Source organism: Cynocephalus volans, chromosome 5 (assembly GCF_027409185.1).
Source record: "Cynocephalus volans isolate mCynVol1 chromosome 5, mCynVol1.pri, whole genome shotgun sequence".
In the NCBI taxonomy this organism is placed as follows: domain Eukaryota; kingdom Metazoa; phylum Chordata; class Mammalia; order Dermoptera; family Cynocephalidae; genus Cynocephalus; species Cynocephalus volans.
Window position 1 is genome coordinate 120,537,865 of NC_084464.1, and position 22,266 is coordinate 120,560,130.

The 22,266-nt window shown below is 37.2% G+C and overlaps 1 protein-coding gene across 1 annotated transcript in view; it reads right to left on the minus strand.

Annotated features, from left to right (window-relative positions):
* MAN1A1 (mannosidase alpha class 1A member 1) overlaps positions 1-22,266 on the minus strand; it is a 155,836-nt gene that overhangs the window by 13,282 nt on the left and 120,288 nt on the right. The window contains exons 6-8 of the mRNA XM_063098401.1: positions 10,547-10,670; positions 7,966-8,059; positions 1,229-1,344 (exon numbers count right to left, since the gene is read on the minus strand). Of these exons, the coding sequence (XP_062954471.1) occupies positions 1,229-1,344; positions 7,966-8,059; positions 10,547-10,670 (334 nt within the window). The remainder of the gene's footprint in view (positions 1-1,228; positions 1,345-7,965; positions 8,060-10,546; positions 10,671-22,266) is intronic.

The window sequence follows — 22,266 nt, forward strand, 5'->3', positions numbered from 1 at the left end:
TATTTGAGAAGCCTTGACAATAATGAATATTAAAAGAACCTATGTGAGTTACCATGTAAAATACTTATCAATCACAAATGCACCCGATTCTGCTGAAAAAATTTTATTTATAAAAAGTTGGGGACAAGTTCAAGTATTTTATATAAAATAATTTTCTTCTTGACTTTATTTTCTAACCTTATTTTTATTTTTGATTGAGGCTTAATTGGAGGTGTTTCTTAGTTTACTTATACACTGGTCATCTCCTATAGACTTTACTAAGTAGTTTCTAACTTATCCTACTAACTTACTGCCTTTTAAGTAAACATTTAAATGTAGTATGGAAATTCTGATTCACAAATCAATCTATTGTAGTGAGTAAAAACTGACAGGTATTGACAAATTTTAGTCTGAGTTTTGGTCTCACACTTAAACCTCTCCGAGGTTCAGCAGGCTTACCTGTGAAATTGTGACTAGTATCTAAAGTACTGTGAGCAAACCCCACTCCACCCTGCCGCTTCATTTAAAGTATCTAACACTTTGGTTAGCACACAGCAGGGAATTCAACACACATTTGTTCCCTATATTCCTTTTCCATTATAAAGGATTTTTTTTTTTTTTTTAAAAGAAATAGAATTTATTCCTTACAGTTTTGGAGGCTGGGAAGTCTGTAGTCCTGGGGGTGCAGCTGGGGAGGGTCTTGGTCTACAGTGATACAGGTTGTCACATGGCAAGAGCAGGCTAAGCAACAGACAGCTAACCTCCTCACTTGCTCTCATAAAGGATCTTTGAAAACGATTAATAATATTCCCTTAAATGTTAGTTTGTTCATATTTTTATATGTGATCTACTTAGAGTACTGTCCATATGTCTCTGGAGACAAGTTTACGTCAAACAGAGGTAGCCACTGGGACTGTCTATAATCTTGGGCAATTTTAACTTAGACAATTTTCAGAATATTGTGGTTCTAAGGAGGGAACTCATATTCATGAAAGAATACCTCTTTTTCACATATGTGACTCTTAGCTGAGGTCTGAACCATGTAAAAAACTTTTAACTGCCTTGTTAGAACTAAACACGTCAAGGATGATTACTATTGTTATTATTATATTAGCAGACACTGAAGTCTACCAAACTGGAAAGATTTTGTAACCCACTCATGTGGTTTTCTATTTCATCATTAAGCTTGATTAATATGAAAGTTATAAGTTAGAGCGGAGTGGAAAAGATGATTTAAATATTGGGTTACCTGAACAGCATCAAAATACATCTTCTTAGCTTCTAGATCTGTCTTGTCAGACATTAACCATGCCTTTAGCAAATATTCATAAAAGCTGTCTCCAAGTCCTCCAACTGATACATGATCTGAAAAAAGAAGGATATGAACTTTAGAGTGATTCAGTCTTTAATTCAGATAATGCAGCAAAATCACATTAGCAACTAGGATACAAAACTCTATGTCAAATGCAACTCAATGTTACATTTAAATTTCAACAAATCTCTTATTTTAAGAAAGATATTCTGAAATGAGCAGATGTGCTGTTAACTAATGTGATATACTCTAAATAATTACCAGGGTAGTTTTGCAAAACATGAGGATAAAAGATATGTAATCATCCCTTATTCTAAAATTTGGTTCTCTAGTGAAAAATACCAAATTGAAATGTTTCACAGTATATATTTAAATAAATTTTATTTGCTTTAGTTCTCAATCATATAACATTCTGTCAAAGCTATGACTATTAGCAAATCTTAAAAAACATGGCTTTCAATAAATAAAACAAGAAGTTCCTCAGGTTCTTGCCTTTATTACTATTATTTGTTTTCTAGTGTTACCAATCTGAAGGTTCAAAAACCTATGGAGCTGGGGCAGCAGGAAAAAAAGATAGGGCAGAAGCTTTTCCTCCTAACACTCCATTCCTGCAGTCTACCTCCACTGCCATAGATCACATCAGATCACTGCATATATTACCAACAACCTTGCAACTGTGGGATAGGTATCCTCATTTTAAAAATGGCAAAAATGAGGCTTCCAGAGGCTCCATGAGATGACAATGCTGATAAGTGCCACCTGACTCCACAACCACATAGGGTCTCACATTTGGGTATGCTTGCTCCCCGCCAAATAACACCAAGTGTACTCTTCTGCCTACTGCTTGAATCAATACTTTTATTTTTCAAGTATGTTTGCTTACAAAAATGGAAATCTATTTGAAACATAATTCCCAGATTTCAGAGAATTTGAAAATAAACAAGACAGCCTTTTAAGATTCATAACTCAAAAGTAATTTTATTTATCTATTTCTAAGAAATAATACCTTTATTTGTTGACTTATACAAAAGTCAACTGTTATATTAAAGTAAATCAGTATTCATACATCTGTCAAGACAATTTTTCCCCTGATGCCTGCCCAACACCCCACTTGGATGTCTATATGGGAACCTAAAATTGAACAGGTTAAAAACTAAATTCATTATCTTCTCCTCCTCAACCATATCTTCTGATCTGGTCTCCATCCCCTCAATACATATTAGAAGTCAGGTAGTCACTCCTTCCTTCTTCTCTCTCTCACTCGCATAACCAGTGAGTTACCAAAGTCTTCTAATTTTACTTCCCATATGTATCTTGTCCTCACCAATATGCTCCTGGCTCAAGTAACCACTATCTCCTGCCTCTGAGTCTGCAGTGGCTAACGATCTGGTTTCCTGCTTTCACTCTGATAGCAGGTGTTATTTCAATTCAAATTAATTAAATAGAAAGTTCAGTTCCCCAGCCATACTGGTGTTCACTAGCTACATGTGGCCCTTGCCTACTATCCAGGTCAAGGAAGATATAGAACAACATTCTTGTCATTGCAGAAAGCTCTAATGGCAGGGCCACTTCAGCCTATTTGTTACGTTAATGTGCGAGTAACTCTCCTAACATGTGAATCTGATTCTCCCCACACCCTCTTACTTGAAGGCCTGCAGTCCTGGATCTTTGAAGACCTGGGAAGCCCTGCTGCAAGATCCCAATCTTCTCTGCATCACCTGTCTTGCTCCACTTGCTCTCTGCTCACTTGCTATCTGGCCCTTCTTTCGGTTCCTCAAAATATCCAGGCTCCTGAAGGCCTGTTCTCTCTGTCTCAAACATCAAGAACATCCCACCTCAGGGCTCCTGCAGGCCTTGTTCTCTCTGCCTGAAATGCACTCCATGACCCCTTACCCCTTCTTCTGTAATTCTTACTCATATACTTCACATCTGGGATCAAAGGGCACTTCCTCAAAGAAGCCTTCCCTGCACCTCCACTAGGTTCTCTTGTCATATGCTCTTTGATAGCACACATTTACCACACTTACAATTTCATAATGTAGTAGAATTTTTTTCTGTCTCCTCCACAAGGTGACAATCCAAGAGGGCAGAGAGACCAGGTCTTTTATGTTTCCCAGTCTACACCAGCCCCTAGGAAGCATCTAGCGTGTGGTAGGTACTCAATAAACAATTAATGAACAGAGCACAATTCTTCTAACTCAACCTTAATAAGTCTAGTCCAAGTAAAGCTAGAAGGGTCATATTTTTAAGTGCTTAAATATGTGATTTTCTTATTGCAGAAAGTCCAGAATTACAGTTTTAATTTTAATGTTAAAATGTGTTTTTAAAATTATAAGACTAATACTTAAAATAGCAGTGTTTAAAGTGACCTTTACAGTTTCCTAAATAAATCACCACATAAACCTCTGACATTTGCAAACTAAATAGACTAAACACTATCTCATCAATAACAAGCCCTGCTGTTATAAACATGACCGGAGGAGACACATGCAAACGATGCACGGTAAAGCAGATCACGGTTATTGTCGAAATAACAAGGACTAAATGAAGTAACAGGAAACGATGGCCATGATCCAGACATGTCCTTCAGAGTTAAAGCAATGAGAATTGAAAACTAACAGCCAGAAGCAGCTTGATATTTTCCCCTCCTTGGGTTATGATTCTGTAACGGACAGAAGCAGCAAGTTAGGGCATTTGGGGATTTTTTTAAAAAAAGGAAAAAGGGTTACATAAGAATACATTTGTTTTAATTAATTTTGGTAAGTGCTAGTTAATTTCTTTTTTTATTTCCTGCCTATTAAAATTTCATATTTGGGAAAAAATCAAAATAAAAGAACATAAAGGAAGAAAACATGCCTTTTTGATAATTCAGCCCATCATTCACTAAGCTCCCCCCGGGTCTGGAGGACTGTTTGTATTGGCAACAAGTCCTATGTGAGCATTTTAGTGAATATGGGAGAGAACATGCCTGATTTTATCAGCAGGAAGGGACCACCTACTTTTAGAAAGAATATATACGGTATTTTTATGCCCAGCTGCTCTAAAGGTAATGTGTACTATAGGCACTCAAATATTATGCTCCTCTCTAAAGGCGTAATTTAGTTTTTTCTTAGGAAAAGGTCCCATAAAAGGATTCCTAATATCTAAAAAAGAGACAAAATAAAACAAATAACAAAAGAATCAAGACAAAGGAGGATTAAAATACTCGGTATTTCCATTTTAAAATTTTTTGTCAACTTCATCTGAATTTTTCACCTTGAAGCAATCCCCCAATGATGCTAGTGGCACTAAATATATATATACATACACACACACATATATAAAACTATATACACGTATATGTATATATGTTATATAAATCAAACGGTGAAAATTGTCCTGTGCATAGACATAGAACCCTGCATCTGGCCTCACTGGTCACAAGGTCTGTTCATATTACTGGGGGCCAGGGCCAGATGCTGCCTCTAGCCACAAGTGAGGAGCAGGGGCAACTGCTAAAAGAGATTAAATAGGAACATTATTAAAAGTAATGCCAGAATGATAGATTGGATACTGAGAACATGAGTATTCACAGAATTCAAGTAAGTAAACACATACTAGGTGCAAGATATGTGTCCTGCACTAACAAATATGACTAAGACATGGTTACCATCCTCAGAAGCTTTGGATCCCTAGGAATAGAGGTATGCATAGTATATGAATCATCAGGAAAAGGACTGTGATAGGAAAGTACCCAAAGTGCCAGCGAAAGGGAGGAAGAAGTAGAAGAGGAGGAGATGCTCACACATTCCAACTAGGGCCTTGAAGAAGGCCTCTGGAAGAAATGGTAGTTGAGCTGAGCCTGATAGAGGCAGAGGAGAGACAGAAGGGCCAACGAAATGGCACAGTAAAGACATGGATAAGGCCAAGCAGGCCTTGACTAAAGAATAAAATATGTGTCTTCCTTGTGGTAGGTTTTCCTTGTGGCTGGGACACAGGATGGGCTTGTGGGGAGAGAGATTTGGGACGCACCAGTCCTGTTTGCTTTTCCATCAGGAAACTGGCCCATAAGCAATCCAAACATAAAGGACTCTTTGTACCAGGAAACATGGTCAAATACATAGCATGTGGGTGACGCTGAGGGTGAAGCCGGGATGTTCCAACACAACTGGCTCCTTTTGTCTCTCTTCATTGTGATTTTTAAATCCTAAACCACAGGAAGAAAATAATAAACCAAAGAGATTTTCTTTAGCTTTTAGTGAGAACTCCAAAAATGCTCGTCTTTTTAGAGACTTGGATCTAGTCATCTTGTATTTAGACAGCTACAGAAGTTCTGTTTTATACTCTAGTGGCCCTTAAACTTTTTAGTCTCAGCACCTTTCGTGCTGTCAAAAATAAATGAGCACCCAAAGAACTTATTTATTTGAGTAATATCTACCAAAATTTACTATATTGAAAAATCAAAACGGAATTTAAAAATATTTTCTTCATTCATTTAAAATAACAATTATATACCCACTAGGTTAACACATAGTTATTTTTTGTACAAATGTTATATTTTATAAAACAAAAAAAATTAGTGAGATGACTGACACTTTTTTACATTTTTTGCAAATCTTCAATGTTTGCTTTACTAGAAGATAGCCGGATTCTCATATCTGCTCTACATTCAATCCTTTGATAGATGTTGTTTTGGCTAAAAATATATGAAGAAAAGTCAGCCTTACACAGTCTCATACAGTTGGAAAAAGGAAGAGTATTTTAATAGTCTTTTTAAAATAACTGTGGATATTTTTCTTTGATACTACAACAGCACTTGACAAATGTTTATTTTAAAGGTTAAGGATTTTTAAAGCTTAGTTGCAATGTGGAATTAGAAACTATACCAATACATTTTTGTATTCTGTTACATTAAAATCTATTGGTCCATCTTGCACTTTGTATGGGTCTTTTTCTCATGCATGATTTTGTAATAGCATGCATTGGTAATTTGAAAAACATTGGTTCATTGAATTATGCAATCTTCCAAATGTTGTATATTTCATTACACAATATCAAAAAACTACATTTGTTAATACCACCACCAATGTCATCAGAAAAGTGTTGGTGTTAAGTTGAGGGTGGCATATACAAGTTTTCCTAAATTCTAATTTTTATTTAGGAACTCAAATTTTATCATCATTGGCACAAATACTGTTACTTTTCCTTGAAGTGAGAGGCTCACTTTTGAGAACATGTCTACCAATTACCCTACTTTGAGTAACCGGTTTGTTTTAGTTGTACACTCAAGTAAAAATGGTGATCCATGAAAAAATAAGCAGCTAGTTCAGCTCATAACTAAATCACATTAGAGCTTTTTCTCGAGGCAAATTCTACTTTTCACTATGCAGCACAAGTGCTTTTTCTATACTTTCCATTTTATCACACAGAACATTACAAAGACATAAAGGTTGATATTTATCAGAATCAATAATTTTTTTACTGCTTCATTAAGAACATTCAAGAGAAAATGGCTTTTTTTAAAAAAACTACTGTGAAGAATACAATGAGTATCAATACTACTTGGTGTCTGCCTTGGTTCTCACTGAGGCTTCAGTGGTTTTACCCAGCATTGTTTTTGTAACATGAGTGCAAATGTCAATGCAGTAAAAAAGGGAGAAAGTCTTACATTATCATTAAAATAGTTTTGACCTTTTGAACCTGCTGAACGGTCTCAAGGACTTTCAGTGACCTGTGGACCACTCATAGGTAAGTGGCAAACTTGATTATGGCCTAAGGCTTCAATAGCTAGGCCTTCTATAGCTATTAATAACATGCAGACAAGGATTTTAGCACATTTTTTCCTACTAAGTTATTCTTTAAAAAAAGTACTTCAAAAGTAACAGTGAAGAATAATCATCTAAGAATACGATATTTAAATATAAAGAAAAAAACCCATATTAGAGTAAAATTTACTGCAGTGCTAACATCCTCAGTACAGCTAGGCATCTCACTTAATATTCTTCACTTGTTTTCAGTTGCTACTTAATCTACCACTGCTTCTCCAAATCAGCTTGAGAACATTTCTTTCAACTTTTCTGAATCTTTATAGCCCTGGTCACAATTCTCTGAAAGGTCAAAAGTGAGGGTTCCTGGCATCGAAAGCCCTTGTATAATCTTTCTCCTACACTAAAGGTAACTCCATCAGCAAGAAATGTTTATCTAGTGGCTTAAAATTGAGTAGAGAAAACACCCTGTTTGCTCTTCCAATTTTCTAACTCTGTAAGATTCAGGCTCCTCTCTCATCTTGTAGCCTTGCAGAAAGAGAGAAAATGTTACGAAGTCAAATGATCTAGCTACTGTGTATAAAACTCTCAGAGTCATGAGCACATAGGAATAAACTTCCTTTCTATCCACATGACCAGCTTGCTACAGGCTAATATTCCCACACCATCCTGACCAGATCTTCCCTTTATGATTAATAGCTTCAAATGTGCTTATATGTCATCATGCTTACAGTTGTACACAAAAAATAAACAATCTTGTTTCCTGGTAACACAATCTGTTTTATGATGGAAGCCTGCTTATTAAAGGAATGATGTTCCTTTTCTAAACATTCCTCAACAAAAATTGGGCTTCTTTTGTGCTCTCTCTCTGCTACCAGAACAGTGCTGGGTACTGTAAAGAGCTATAACAATGCTAATCTTTTTACTTACGCTGACCCCACTGTCCACTACTGGGATTCAGATAGTTAGGATAAAGGCCTTGTGGTTTTTCCAGCTTGTTCAGTACTGTTCGAATATTCATTACCTACAATAGAAAATCAAATGTTATTCTAAAAATCTAAAAAACAGTTTTTGTGCCATTCTTCTCTCTTTCTTGATTACACTTTTCCATTTGAGAAAAAAAAGAGCCAATTTATTTATTAATTTATTTATAAATTTTCTGTAAAATTTATTGGGAGGCAAATGTGAGGATAGACCGAAGAAATCTGACACAGTCAGAGATGTGCTCCCCCAAAAATGAGTTGATTTAAATGATGTAGAGTTAGAACAAAGATAGTTGCCATCAACTTATTATCATTACAAAAATAACAGTAGTAAGTGGACTGGTTGATTATCTACCACATGCTAGATGCTACTACCAGGAACTAGGGATATATTGGTGGATAAACAAAGTCACTACCATCTTGGAATTCTGCGTTCTAGTGGGATGAGACAGACAAATAATATGTATAGTATATCAGGAGATAATTAATGCTGTAAATATCAAAATAAAAAAGGATGCTATCGACTGAACTGTGTCACCCTGCTAAATTCATATGTTGCAGTCCTGACCCCCAATATGATGGCATTTGGAGATGGGGCCTTTGGGGGTGATTAGGCCATGAGGGTAGAGCCTTCATGATGGGATTAGTGCCCTTATAAGAAGAGACACAAGACAGCTCTCTCTCCCTCTGTGTACAAAGAAGGGGTGATGTGAGTGCACAGTGGGACAGTGGCCACCCTCAAGCCAGGAGAAGAGGCTTTAGAATGAAACCTGCCTTGTCGACACCTGGATCTTGGAACTTCCCAGCTTCCAAAACTGTGAGAAATAAACTTCTGTTGTTTTCAGTCACTCAGTTTATGCATTTTTGTTATGGCAGCCCAAGCTGACTAAGACAGAGGGTACTGGGACAGAGTGCAATGTGAGGTGGAGAGCTGTCCTGTGATAGGGTGGCCTGGGAAGGTGGATGGTTTGAGCAGAATTTTAAAATGAGGGAGTAAGTCATGCACAAATTTGGAGGAAGAGCAATCCGAGCCGAGGGAGGAGCAAGTACAAAGGCCCTGAGAAGAGAGCGGCAAGGCCACTGAGGCCGAAGGTGTGGAAGCAAAGGCAGCACATCAGCAAGCAGAGGACAGCGAGCCGGTGCCCAGGTCACAAGGACCTCACCAGCCACAAGAAGGGCTCGTTTTACTCTGAGTGGCATGAGAAACTTGTGCTTTTATAGAATTAGTGTGACTGAGGGGGCAAGAGAGAAAGGGTAGCCAGGTGCTAGTTCAGAGTCCAGGGGAGAGATGAGGGATCCTGGACCAGGGGTGGCAGCAGAGCTAAGAAGGCAGAACCAAAGGATTCCTCAGACCTGGGGTTTACTGAAAAGAAGAACCAGGATGACCTCAAGATCTTTGGCCTGAGCCACTGGGTAAACTGAGGAGCTATCTACCAAGATAGTGAAGAATGGAGTAGGAGCAGGTCTCAGGGTTGGGTCTGAGGCATTTAAGTGGGACTTGCCTATTAGACCTCTTAGCGGAGATGTCAAATATGCGTTGGATATTGAGTCTGGAGTTTAGGGGACAGGTTGGGACTGGGATTATTAAATTATTAAAATTATTAAATGTGGAGACAATAGTATAGAGATATATATAAAGCCAAGACACTGGATGAGATAATGTAAGGAGTGGATATAAAAAAAGACGACGCAGAGGTTGGAGTGCTGAGGCTTTCCAGTATTTAGAGGTTGGGGTGTTAAGGAAAATCCAACAAGGGAGACTGAGAAAGCGCTCCCAGCAAGACAGGACGCAAACCTGGAGAGTATTACATGCCTGCAGCCAAGTGCAAAGAGTGTCTTAAGAAGGAGGAACTGATCGACTGTGTCAAATGCTGAGAGGGCAAGGAAGAGGAGCGGGGAGGACAGAGAACTAACTTTGGCAATGTGCTGCTCCCTGGTCACCATGACAGGCGTGCCTGGGAGAAAAGACAGACTGGACAGGGTTCAAGAGAGGGGGAGGCTAGAAGAGAAGACAGCAAACAGAGACAACTCTTTCAAGGAAGTTTGCTGTAAATAGGAGCTGAACAGTAGGGTGAAAGCTAAGGGCAGAGTGGTGGGATGAATATAACTTTATCCAAATATCTATGGGTTTGCTTCCTAAAAATCAGAAATCAGTTCACTTGCCACCTCACATTTGTATAACACTTTGAGTTTCTCTTTCATACACTTGGTTCACATAGTCCATGCAATACTAAATATTTTTAGAAAAGGAAAAAAAAAAAATCAGGCAGGTGAAAAAACTGACTCTCTTAAGGTAAAGAGAACCAAGCGTGGAAGCCAGGCCGTCTCACCCTGGGTTAGAATGGTGCTATGGAAAGGCTGGGTTTACAGTTTGATTAAATGAAACACTGCATGTTACAAAACTTCGTGAAGAGCTATATTAAGCTTGATTTTTATTTTCCACATCCAATACTACTAAATCTCGCAGGAGAGGATATTGCTTCCCACAAGTGCTGCTTTGCTATGCAAGGTGTATTGGAGAATCTCACCTTTTCAGCAAAGATGGGGTTTCCTGATAAGTGGCTCAAGTGCATAAACTCCAAGTGCAGGGTTCCAAATTCTGCCAGAATACTGCTGCCTCCTGAGGCCCAGGGCCAGTTCCTTCCAATACCACTGAAGAAGAGAAGACATTGAAGAGCTGTGGGTCAGACTAGTTCCATATTTAACAGTTCTAAATAGTAGAAGTGGAAGAGACAGCTTTTTAATAGAGGTGTTGTGGCTAATAGCCCACTCTGGATATTCTAAAACTGAGTCTTATTTTCTTTGGCCACAGGTTTTAGGTTTTGACTTCTGTCTCCAAATTGAAAATGAGTGTTGACTTAAGTCAGAAAGAAGTTGCTGTGTGTTTGCTGTTGATGAACAGACAAATATTTTGGAAGGTACAGATGCTATATAGAGATATACAGCAATTCCAAGTAGAATACAAAACAAAATCAGACCAAAACACTCTCATCATGCCCCAAACCCACATAAAGCCATTCAACACTTTAATTAATTTCAGACTGACATTCCATGGAATTTCAGACATTCACATTAGATACAAAATTTTATTTGGCTAGAAGATACGTTTCAAACATCCATTAGTTACATACTCATTTTGCCTCTCTCCAAACCCTCCCTCCATCTACTAGACTTCCTTTCTTATGTTTATCTTCACACTGTTTTATCTATTTTCTAAGAGTATTTTCTAAGGCACAAACTCATTCCTTGTCCTATTTAATCTATGCTCAAGAATCTCGACAAAATTATGTTATATGAATCTGAAAGGGGTCACAGGCATAAGCTTCAAAAATTATTGCCTGGTGGCTCACCTTGGAGAAATGCTTTTTAAAAAGAGTTTGTTTTTTTAAAAAAGAGTCATAAACACATATACACAAAAATATACATAAAGTGACCCTTGAGATATCACATACTCACATAGTTTATTTCTAGAAAGCTACTTCAAACTTCAAGACATATGTGGTAACTCAAATAAAGAATAAAGTCAGTTATTCTCCTGACCAATAAATTCCCTTTGCAATACCTGAACACCCACATTTTGGTTTAGTTCACATGCACATTTATTGCATGCCTACTATTTGCCAGTGACTATACATGGCATTGGACATGGTCATGACAATAAATCACTATTTTCTCAAAGACCTTTTAGTGTAATGGGAGAGAAAGACCTAGGCCTAAATAATTCCAATTGGATACAATAAATGCCAAGATAAATGTGTGAAGAGTTTTTTGAGCACCTAAAGCCAGGACATGCAAACCAACATGGTGGGGATCATGAAGGCTTCTACAAGGACACTCCTGAGTTGATTCTCAAAGGAAAAGCAAGAGCTAGTGTGAAAAAAGTGGTAAGAGGGAGAATCTGGGCATGGAGAGAACACACAAGCAGAGAGGCTCGTGGGGAACTAGAGGTGGTGCCTGATCCTGGGAATGGAGGGGAGGGAAGGCAGCAGGAGAGGCTATGAGGATAAGCCGAGGCCGGGTCTTAGAGGCTTCTGGAATTCTCACTTATTTCTCTTCCCAAGGTAGACCCATATAAATGCTGGTCTTGGTGTCTCCTAGATTTCCTAACCAACTCCCCTTTGTTTTTTACCTCTTATCGGTCCCTACTATGGGTGAACCCTTCAGTCCTGTCATGCTTCTGCTGCCAGGCTGCTGAAGAAAAGGAAATCAATGAGGATGCTGGGGCCTGGAATTCTGGGCTAGCCTCATTCTTATTCCCTCTTCCTTTTTCCAGCAAATTCTGGATTTTGTTCCAAAACACATACGTACAGTACACCTAATAGAAAGTAAACAGAAATAGAGTACAGAGATCTGAAAATCATATGTTTCATTTATTTTAGAAAATGCTCTAAATTTCTCAGGTTGTGAAAACGGGAGTCAGTTTTTATTTTCATAGTTGGCTTCAATGAAAGAAATATCCAATCATCCAAATAGGAGGAACAGCTACTTTCAAATTTTATTATCATATGGCAAATGCACATAGTAATTGGTCATTAATTTGTTGTCATGACATATCAATTTTTTATTCCACTCATTCTATCACTGACCAAAGTCGATAAGCCTATTGATCAAAACTACAAATTTCTATGGTCTGGAGAAATATAAAAAATAAAGCCGTAACATAAGGGAATAACAGGGTAAGAGGTAAGGATGACTTCATCCTGGAGAGGGAAGAGCACAGGGTGCTGAGGAAGCCCTGCCTACCTTCCAGAACTTCAGGGACTGGTTCTTTTCAGTTCAGGGGGCAGGAGGGCATGGTAGCACACTCAGATGCAAAAGTTTAGCAGTACTAAATGTACTAAACTGAAACTCAAATTACTTTCATATCCACACATTTGTTCCCTTCCAATAATGTGGTGAATCAAGAGAAAATCAGAGACATACTGAAAAATCCTCAATATGTTAAAAAACTAAGATTTAAAAAAACATATTCTCCCTTCCTCCTTCTTTGCACACATTCATACCAGAGGAAAAACAGCACTCTGTGCTGTCACCGTTTCTATAGGGAGCGAGGACATTTAAAGGACTAGAGCAAAGGATGTCATGCTAATGGAAAGAAAGCTAGGTTTAGAATACATAGTATGTTTATATTAAAGGATGGCTTTGGTTACCATTCATTCAACCTGCAGAATTAATGTATTTCAGTAAAATTGCTTGCGAGATCAATGGTTGTACTGGCTCTTACACATACGTCAGGGAAGGGATTCAAAAAATCAGACAAGGCACAACTATATCTAATTATATTGTCACTTGCCTTTTCTTAGGCAAAGCTGCAAAGACCTGCAGACTGACCTGGGGAAGAAAGAACAGGGCACACACCATGGGCCATCACAGCTGAAATGTGTGTGTCTTATGGAAATGGCTGCCTCCTGTGTTGTGAAGCAAGCATGCACTGAGTCAAAACCAAGATTTGATTACTCACAGAATGAAGAGGGTGAATAGAATGATTGCTAAGGTCTTTTCTGTCTCCAAAATGAATCTCACCTGCGCAAGTGGGGAATTTAAAATGTCTTTAACTTCAGTTCCATTTTCACAGTGTTTCAAAGGCAGTGGTGGTGGTCTTTACCTGGTCTATTTTACAAATGCTAATAATATTTTAGAAAAATATTTTAAAGATAAAATAATAGTTTGTGTTTAGAAGCTATTAGTTCCATAAGACAGGCATGAAAGAGAGGAATATTTAAATATGCCCAATCTTGTTATAATGACTACATTTTAAACCAAAACAATGAGTTAGCATATGGAAATGTATACACAAAAAGGCAATTAACATGATCTGGGGAGCTGCCAAGTGTTTGGTTCAAAGAATCCTGGAAGAGAACTTCAAACTTTTGTATCACTCTAATTTCATTTATTTATTTCATCCAATCCCCAGTTTTTCCATTTTAATTGAGTATTATTTGATATGTTTCAATTTTTAATTTAATTAAAAATTTCAGTATTCTAAAAAGGTAATAATTATTTGAAAATAAAATGTATCACAACAAAAATAACTTATTTTGGCAATTGCAATTAGAAACATGTCTTTAAAAGAGTTGAGTCACTATGATTCTTTTGAAAATGTGAAATACTGTTTTGTTCCTTTAGAGAGTATAGTTTGAATATAGTTTATTACCAGTGATAATATACTTCCTCATCTTATTGTACTCAAAAGCAAGAAGGTATTATTATTTACTGCCCTCATAGCTCTGACAAGCAATAGCCTTTATATACTTTTCCTTTTGTCTCCTGGGAATGGTTAATAGGGCTGGAGGAGGGAACTACAATGCTAATGGTGCTATTCCACTCATGTTTGAATCCCCTGGGATTCTAACTCTTTTCCTAGAGCCTGTAATGATTCAAGTACTTGGAGGATCGCTCTGGATTGATGGTGTATCCCTTCAAAATAATCTTAAACTAAGGTAACTAAAGGTATATGTTATAGTGACTGCCCAGATAAAATTTGAATCATTAACACAATACTTGGCTACCTAGTATAATTGAATACAACAGATAAAGAATTTACAGAACTGAAACAATTCTAAAATATTGCCAGATGAATATATAAACAAAGCATTAAACAGTTATAAAGTCTTGATTAGCTATGACTTTCAATTTACTGTTCCTTGCTGCTTGCTCTTCTATACAAAATGGGAAATGGGCCAATTAAGAATTTTCTTGAGCATTCTTGCCTGGATAATTCCAGTTAGATGATCAGTAAACAAACTTCCTTAAAGTTCATAGTCCAGAATATGGACTATGTTTACTCTTCGGGGTTACGAAGTTATCAATTTTTGGAAGGAAAAACTCTCCCAAATCCTATATATTATTTACTGATATATGCTAATGGAATAGCACACAGGGATATATAATTCAAAAGAGCAGATAATCCAATATTATTCCTTTTGGATTTTAGCATGAATTAGGAAAGAATAATTAGAAGTTTCATGAGTGATTGTTTCATTTAACTGTATTCCCAAAGCTAATTGATTTTGAGATAAAGCAATTTCAGCTTCACTTACAAATGCCTCCTTCCTGAAAAGGTTTACACACTGCTCATCTTTCAAATTTACACTCTTAAGACCTTACTAAGAGTTGGACTAACAATTCCAGGGAACTGGCATTCTAAGACTAACCAAGACTCTATTGCAGTCATGCACAGAAAATTCCACTGGTGGGGGGGAAGTGGTGTTACCGTGCCATTGGAGAAAAGAGGCTCATAAAGGGCAGCCATTTGCTTGAATTAACTCATAATCCATAGCTTATTGCTTCTGAACGGAAGCATGTCGGTCATGTCTCCAACGAATTCCCACACTTAAACATTTTAACCAAAGGTCAAAACGATGTTTAAAATTAGTCATATCTTGCTCAATCTCATCATGGCTAGTTATTTTAGACAGCTGAAATTGAATACTTATTATTTTATTCTGACCCTCAATACTGCCATCCTTGCCCTTGATTATCTTGAATTGTGGGGGATGCAGGACGTTACAAAGACAGAGATGGTGAGAAGCCCTAATTTCATAAATAACCTACTCCTGAGATCCAAAGATGACATAATTCTATGTTCCGGCTGCCCTTTGGGTAAGATCTCCTTGCTAACTGCTATCAATGGATGGCAGATAGGTTGAATGCAGTTTCTGCCCAGTTACTGAGCCAACTGGGATATCCTATCATTAGGTTCAGGCATAACTAAAAAGGCTAGCAGAAAAGATAAGAAAGCATTTTGGTGCATTTAGGATGTGTGTGTAGGCACACAAATTTACTTTACTTTAAAAAAAAAAGAAAAATGAATTATATTCTACATGTTGCTTGAAATATACATAGTATTTGTCATGGACATTTTTCATGCCAATCAATGCACACCTTCACTGCTATTGAGTGCATAGTATCTGACTAAATATTTCAACTTATTTAAACAGACCCTACTGATGGGCATTGAAGCTATTTTTATTTTTTATCACTACAAACAATTCAATGGTGTGTCTAGTTCCTTTTTAAAGCTAACATATTTTAAGACAAAAATGTCTACACAGACTCCAGCTGGAAGATGTTAGTTTAATTGTCTAAACTGATAATGAAGATAGATTTGAGAATGTGTATTGGAGGCATGAATGTCCACTATTTACAGAGTTATTTCTCTTCACAGTGTGGGCCTGTGATATCTCACTCATTTGGTAGCCTCTAGAACTCTTGGGATATCGCAAGTCCGTCTGTTGTAAATTATCACATCAAGTTCTTTATAACTGGGGTGGAGGGAGCTACACACAATCATTTATACCCAGACTCTTTTCTGATACACCTCAGAATGCAATAGAACCAAAGAATATTCCATTTTCAGAAATGGTAATTCACTAAGTTAGTTTGCCAGGCATCCCCTTAAAATTCCCTCTTACTTTGATTTTAGACACAATTGTTCCATTATTGTTGAGTTTGACACATAGCATCATTCCAAGACAGTACTTAAGATACCAAGACTACAGTGACATTCGGCTATGTCCATTCATCTCTTTGTGTTTCATTCTATGGGTCTGTGGATCATCTGTGGATCAAGCTATGTGAAATCAAAACAGACTCCAGGCTTTAAATAATTCCCCAAATTCTGTCCTACAGTCACTTGCTGTAACCAGAGTGGCCAGTACTGCTCACTTCTGGATTCTAAGATCATCAGGGACAGAGACCTTGCTTTATGTACCTATGTAATCCCAAAGTCTAGAGCAGTGCCAAGAAACAGAGGTGTTCAGTAAACACTTAATTTAATAAAATTAAAAAGCAATAAGAAAGGGTTGGATCACTGGTTCTAAGCTTATATCTAAATACTATAATCCTACATTTAGTGTCACCACATTCCTGCCCACTGATAGTCAAGAGTTAGGAGACATATCCTCCTTCCAGGCTGGTCACATGGTTCACTATTTCAAACCTGAAGTGGTTTGAAGTCGTGATTTCTAAGAGTTGAGATGTGGTGAAATGAGGAAAATAAGGACGGGGTGGTAAATTTTTATGAAGGCAAAATTTTATTCAATGTAAATGACTGTCTTTCATTCTGAATCTATATCCTTCCTGTTTTGTGATATTAAGCTTTTCTTTTTCTTTTTAAATGAAATGACGACAGTATGTAGTTTTTTTTGTTATTTTTTGTTTCAGTTTATTTTGATTCTTTTTTTCTGGTATACTTTGATGAAATAAAAAAACATTGGCAACCTAAGGCTGGTCCTTCAGTAATTAGAGAAATTTTATTTGGTCCTATTTAGTCCTTTCATGAAAGTTAAAAGTCTGACACCACCGATCACAGGACACAGCTGAAACAATGGAGCAATTACTATTGCAAAGAACGGTTCCCTATCAATTATGCCAAAACAAATGTTAGTTGTTTTTGGCAGAAATTCTGAGGTATGAAGGGATAACATTAAATGATCCTGTCCAACAGGTTAAAAATAAAGCCCTCTGGGGATGCATCTTGCCCAGCTCAGCAAGTAAAACTGAGCCAGTCAGTCAACCATGATTTACTGAGTGCTTACTATGTGCCAGTTACTGTGCAATGCAAACATCAAACACTGTATGAAACGTGTTCAGGGTTTTTTTATGGCCAAGATGGCCTGCCCTGAAAGTTTGGAGGGCTAGAGTCTCAACTGCAACTCAATTAAATTTTTGTTCAGGCAGTTGAATAGAGGCAAAACAGTTTTTGGAGAACCATTTCTGCTCTTCCTGTGTGCATTCCTCAGAGCTCTTTAGCCAAGAAATCAAGTGGGTCTAACTAAATTTTTATAAAAGAAAGTGAACTTCGTCTGACTGGTATATAAAGCATATTGATATCTTATTACCCAGTTCAGCAGATTCTTGCTGTAGGTCTTCTCCAGATATAAAACCACTTGGGATTAATTCAGAAGGATTCATTCCTTGATGCCTAATAAATTAGTTATCACTATATTTCAGAGTGGGTAATAAACTGTTTTAAGGCAAGATCAGTAAAATGAATGCTAAACTAAGAAACCCCTAGTGAGAAAATGTAGTTAAATGCTACAAATGCTATTCAAGTTCCCAAATGATGAATTAATATCAAGAAAATTCAAGAAAACAGATGGTGTCTAGGTAGTCAGGGCCAATAACTAGGATGTTCTTTTTAAGCTGCATTCGTAAGTTTAGATATTTGTCTTAATATCTAATGCAAATCTAACCAACCAAAAGAAACTAGCCAGTTAACTAAACCACCTCATAATTTAAAATGGTAGCTTTTCCTAATTTTGGATTTTTACAGATGTTGACGCACAAATAAAAATGTGTGTTTAGCTTGTGATAAAGACAGACAGATTCAGGGATTACTCTCAACAGATGTGGAGGACAAAGCTACCAAGATACTTCATCTCATTTTCCTGCCTTCTGCCCACAATTTATGGTTTGGAGGCTGCTGGAAGCTGTGTTACGAAACAGTTTGGCAACTAAAGTTTTAAAAACACAGATTAGAAAAAATCATGACAGGGCCGAGCCCGTGGTGCACTCGGGAGAGTGCGGCACTGGGAGCAGAGCGTCGCTCCCGCCGCGGGTTCGGATCCTATATAGGAATGGCCGGTGCACACACTGGCTGAGTGCCGGTCATGAAAAAGACAAAAAAAAAAACCAAAGCAAAACAAGAAAAAATCATGACAAAAGAATACAGGGGACAATGAAGAATAAAGAGAAAGAATAAAGAGGAAATCTGAACAATAAAGACAGATATTCTTCTCAACAGAACATGAACTTCCAAGATGAAATCAATGTCTGTCCTGTTTTCATTTTCAGAAACATTCTTACATAAAATATAGACAGTATTAAAGTATAATCTGTGTATAATCAGCTGTATGTTGCCTCAGACATCTTCTGTCTTTAACTCTTCATGCTTAGCTTATCTCTCTAACTGGAAAATAAGATCTAAAGAGAAATAATTCTGTTTCTTTTCCACTACCACTCCCTCAAACAGATATTCACATAGTAGGTGCCATAATTTGATATTTGCTGCATTTATATAAGGAAGCAATAAATCTATTTCTAACATATTACTGTAATCCATAATAGTTCCTATGAAATTCAGCAAATACTTTGAGCAGGGTTTATTACTAATAATTAAAATACTTTACATGTATTAATAATTTTATATGTTTACCTTTAATTTACATGTTGACACATTTTCAGTGATTAAGATCCTTTATATTATTGGAAGAAATATACTGAAAATGTAATTAGACTCCTAACAACTTTTACAGAGTAAGAATAATCAAAATGCGTAGTTTTCATGCTCTGAACTTTTGGTAGCCTTCTAATGATGAAACCAACATTAAAAATATTTTTCAAAGGAGTGGAACTTTGATAATAAAACTACATATTTTCTAGAAGAAATATTCAAAATATACGAGTGTTGACAGACATAGCAGTTTATAAAAACACCTTAAAGTTTGTTTGCTCTGTAAAATGCAAAAAATAAAAACATCAGTACAGCATTTTGAAACAAAAATTACGATCACTATTTTACCTTTAAGGAAGTACACAGGTTAAACAAGCACTGACACAAAAAACTGTAGCTTTTGGCAACTTTAATTTTTTAGAAAGCAATATAAAATGCTAAAATAAAAACATCAAAATAGTGTTTTGAAATCAGAAATAATAATCATTCTCATTTTACCTTTAAGGAAAAGGTAGAAAGAAAAAAACCCACCCGTTTTTATTTATGTTCTGCTAATGGAGTTTGGGCATTAAACCCACAGTACAAGGTCATGGCAAAGGGCATAGAAAGTTTTATATAATGAGTAGGCCTAAAACACGTTGTTCTTAACTATTAGGAATGGGAACTAGTAATGTGATAAAAAGAGTCTGAGAGAGAGAGGAATCTGGAATGGAAACAGAGAGGCTGAACTTTGGACAAATTATACAGATTAAGACCAGACTTTTCCAAAGAGATCTGGTCTGAAATGAACTATTGTGAAATACATTGTTGTGAAATAAAGCAAAGAACTAGTGGGAAGATTCCAGAGCTTTATGGATTGGATCTGCTCTTGGTACAAAATATATCTTGATGGTTGTGATAAGTGCCTTCTTCTTTGAATGTCAATTTAAGAATAATAACAATGATTATGGGCTATTTTTCCCCTCATTTAAAATAAAAATGCTTTCTTGGATCCCATGGGGAAAATGAACTTTCTTAGAATTTAAGATTAATTATTTAGTTAATAGTAGACTATCAATGTAAAAAATGAAACAATTATCTTGTAACGTGAAGTACTAAGAAGAAAATAAAACAGGATGATGTGATAGAGTCTGATGGTGAGTTTCTTTAGATTGGCTTGTTGGGAAGAACATGTTAATGGGAAGATCAAACTGTGACCAGAAAAGATGAAATGAACCTGCCAGTGAAGACCTGGGAGTGGCTCCTACAGGTGTAATAAGGTGGGCATGACTCTGTGTTGGGAAAATGGAATAGTTTGGTCAGGGCCCCTGCCTCGGGTCCAGTTGGGTGTGGTTCAGCATTCTTTGTAAGCAAATTGTGGGCGTGTGGAGTTAGTGCGCATGCGTGCCAATGTATTTTTTAGTTTTGTTGCTATTCTTGTGTTCTTCAGAGAGAGGTAGAGAGTTTTAGTGAAGCAGACGGGTGGGTGTCTGCCTCGGGCGTCTGCCTGGTGCAGCCATGCTTTCCAACTTATGGCTCCAAGGACTTTTTGGCTGGTATCCTAGCTCATAGACCTATGTGAAGGGGTCTGGTGACCCAGCCTGGTATGTGAGGGGTCTGGAGATGTGTGAAGTGTTTGTGACCCAGTCTGTGAATGGGTTTGAGGGGTCTGGGAGCTCCAGAGCCAGCCCTAGCTCAATAATTGGCCCAGTCAGTGCAGGATTACTGGCAAGTTAAAGAGCCCAACAACTGGCCTGGTCGCCTAGCTTTACAACTGGCATCACGAACAGGATTAAGAGTGCTACAACTGGCGATGTTGACAGAATTCCAGACATTAGCAGTAGCGCCACACTTTGCAAAGTATGAAAACAGAAGGCTGGCTGGACTGGCTGAAAGTCAGTCAGTGAGGGGACTCCAGCTGCAGGGACGCTGGGGAGCTGATAAAGTAGCACATCACACCCTTAGGCCAGTGCAAGCCTTTGGATTTATTCTAAGTGCAATGGGAAGTCGCTCCAGGATTTTAAACAGGGGGTGATGAAATCTGATTTATATTTTTAAAGTTCACTCTGGACACAGTGGGAAGAATAGACTACATGAAAGCAAGGCAGGAAACAAGCAAGCAAATGGTTGTCCAGGCAAGAGACAGACAGCGGTGGTCTGGACTAGGTGGTCTGCTAATAGCAGAAATGGACAGATGTGGAGGGATTGGGGCTATGGTCTGGTGGTAAGAGTTGTCAGGAAGAACTGGATTTGGGATGAGGGAATCAAGGATGATTTCCAGTTTCTTGGTTCTGGCAGCTGGGTGAGTACTGATGCCATTTAAGAAGATGGGAAAGACTGAGGTAGGAGCAGGTGTGATAAAGACAAGCATAAGTTCTATTTTTCAGATTTTGCTATAACAACTATCATTCACAATTGTAAAGAAAGGGCCCAATTTGAAAATTTTAATTTCCTTTTTTAGTTTTTTAAAGATCAATTTATTCAATTTGAATAATTTTTTTTTCATTTGCAATGACTTATCTGAAATCATTTAAAAATTATGAAAATAACAGGTATATGGCCAAAAAATTGAAAAGATACAAAAGATTATGTAATAGGAATGAATCTGCCTCGTACTCCAGATCATACTGGCATTTCTCAGAGCAAACACCATCAACAATTTAATGAAATTTCTTCCAAAATTTCTTAGTGCATGGTCATGTATAAAAGATACAAAAACAGACAAACTGAAATATACTATACACATTGCTAACTACCATTTCATGAAAAAGTAAAGTATCTTGGTGCTCTAACTCATTACAGCTGCAGAGTATTCTAGCATATGGGTATACAGCGACTTATTTAACATTTTTCTTTTGTTTCAAGTTTTGCTATCATAAACAATGTTGAACATGCATAAGTAGGTCTCCAGGATAAAATCCTACAAGTGGAATCCCAGGTCATAAAAGATACATTAAAATTTAACAAACACTATTCAATTGCCTTCTAAAGAGTTTTCTCCAGTGCACAGTACATACTCCCTTCTGAATGTGCATGAGAATCTAAATGTCCAGCTGATTGCTAATGGGCATTTATCAAATTCTTAAAACCTGG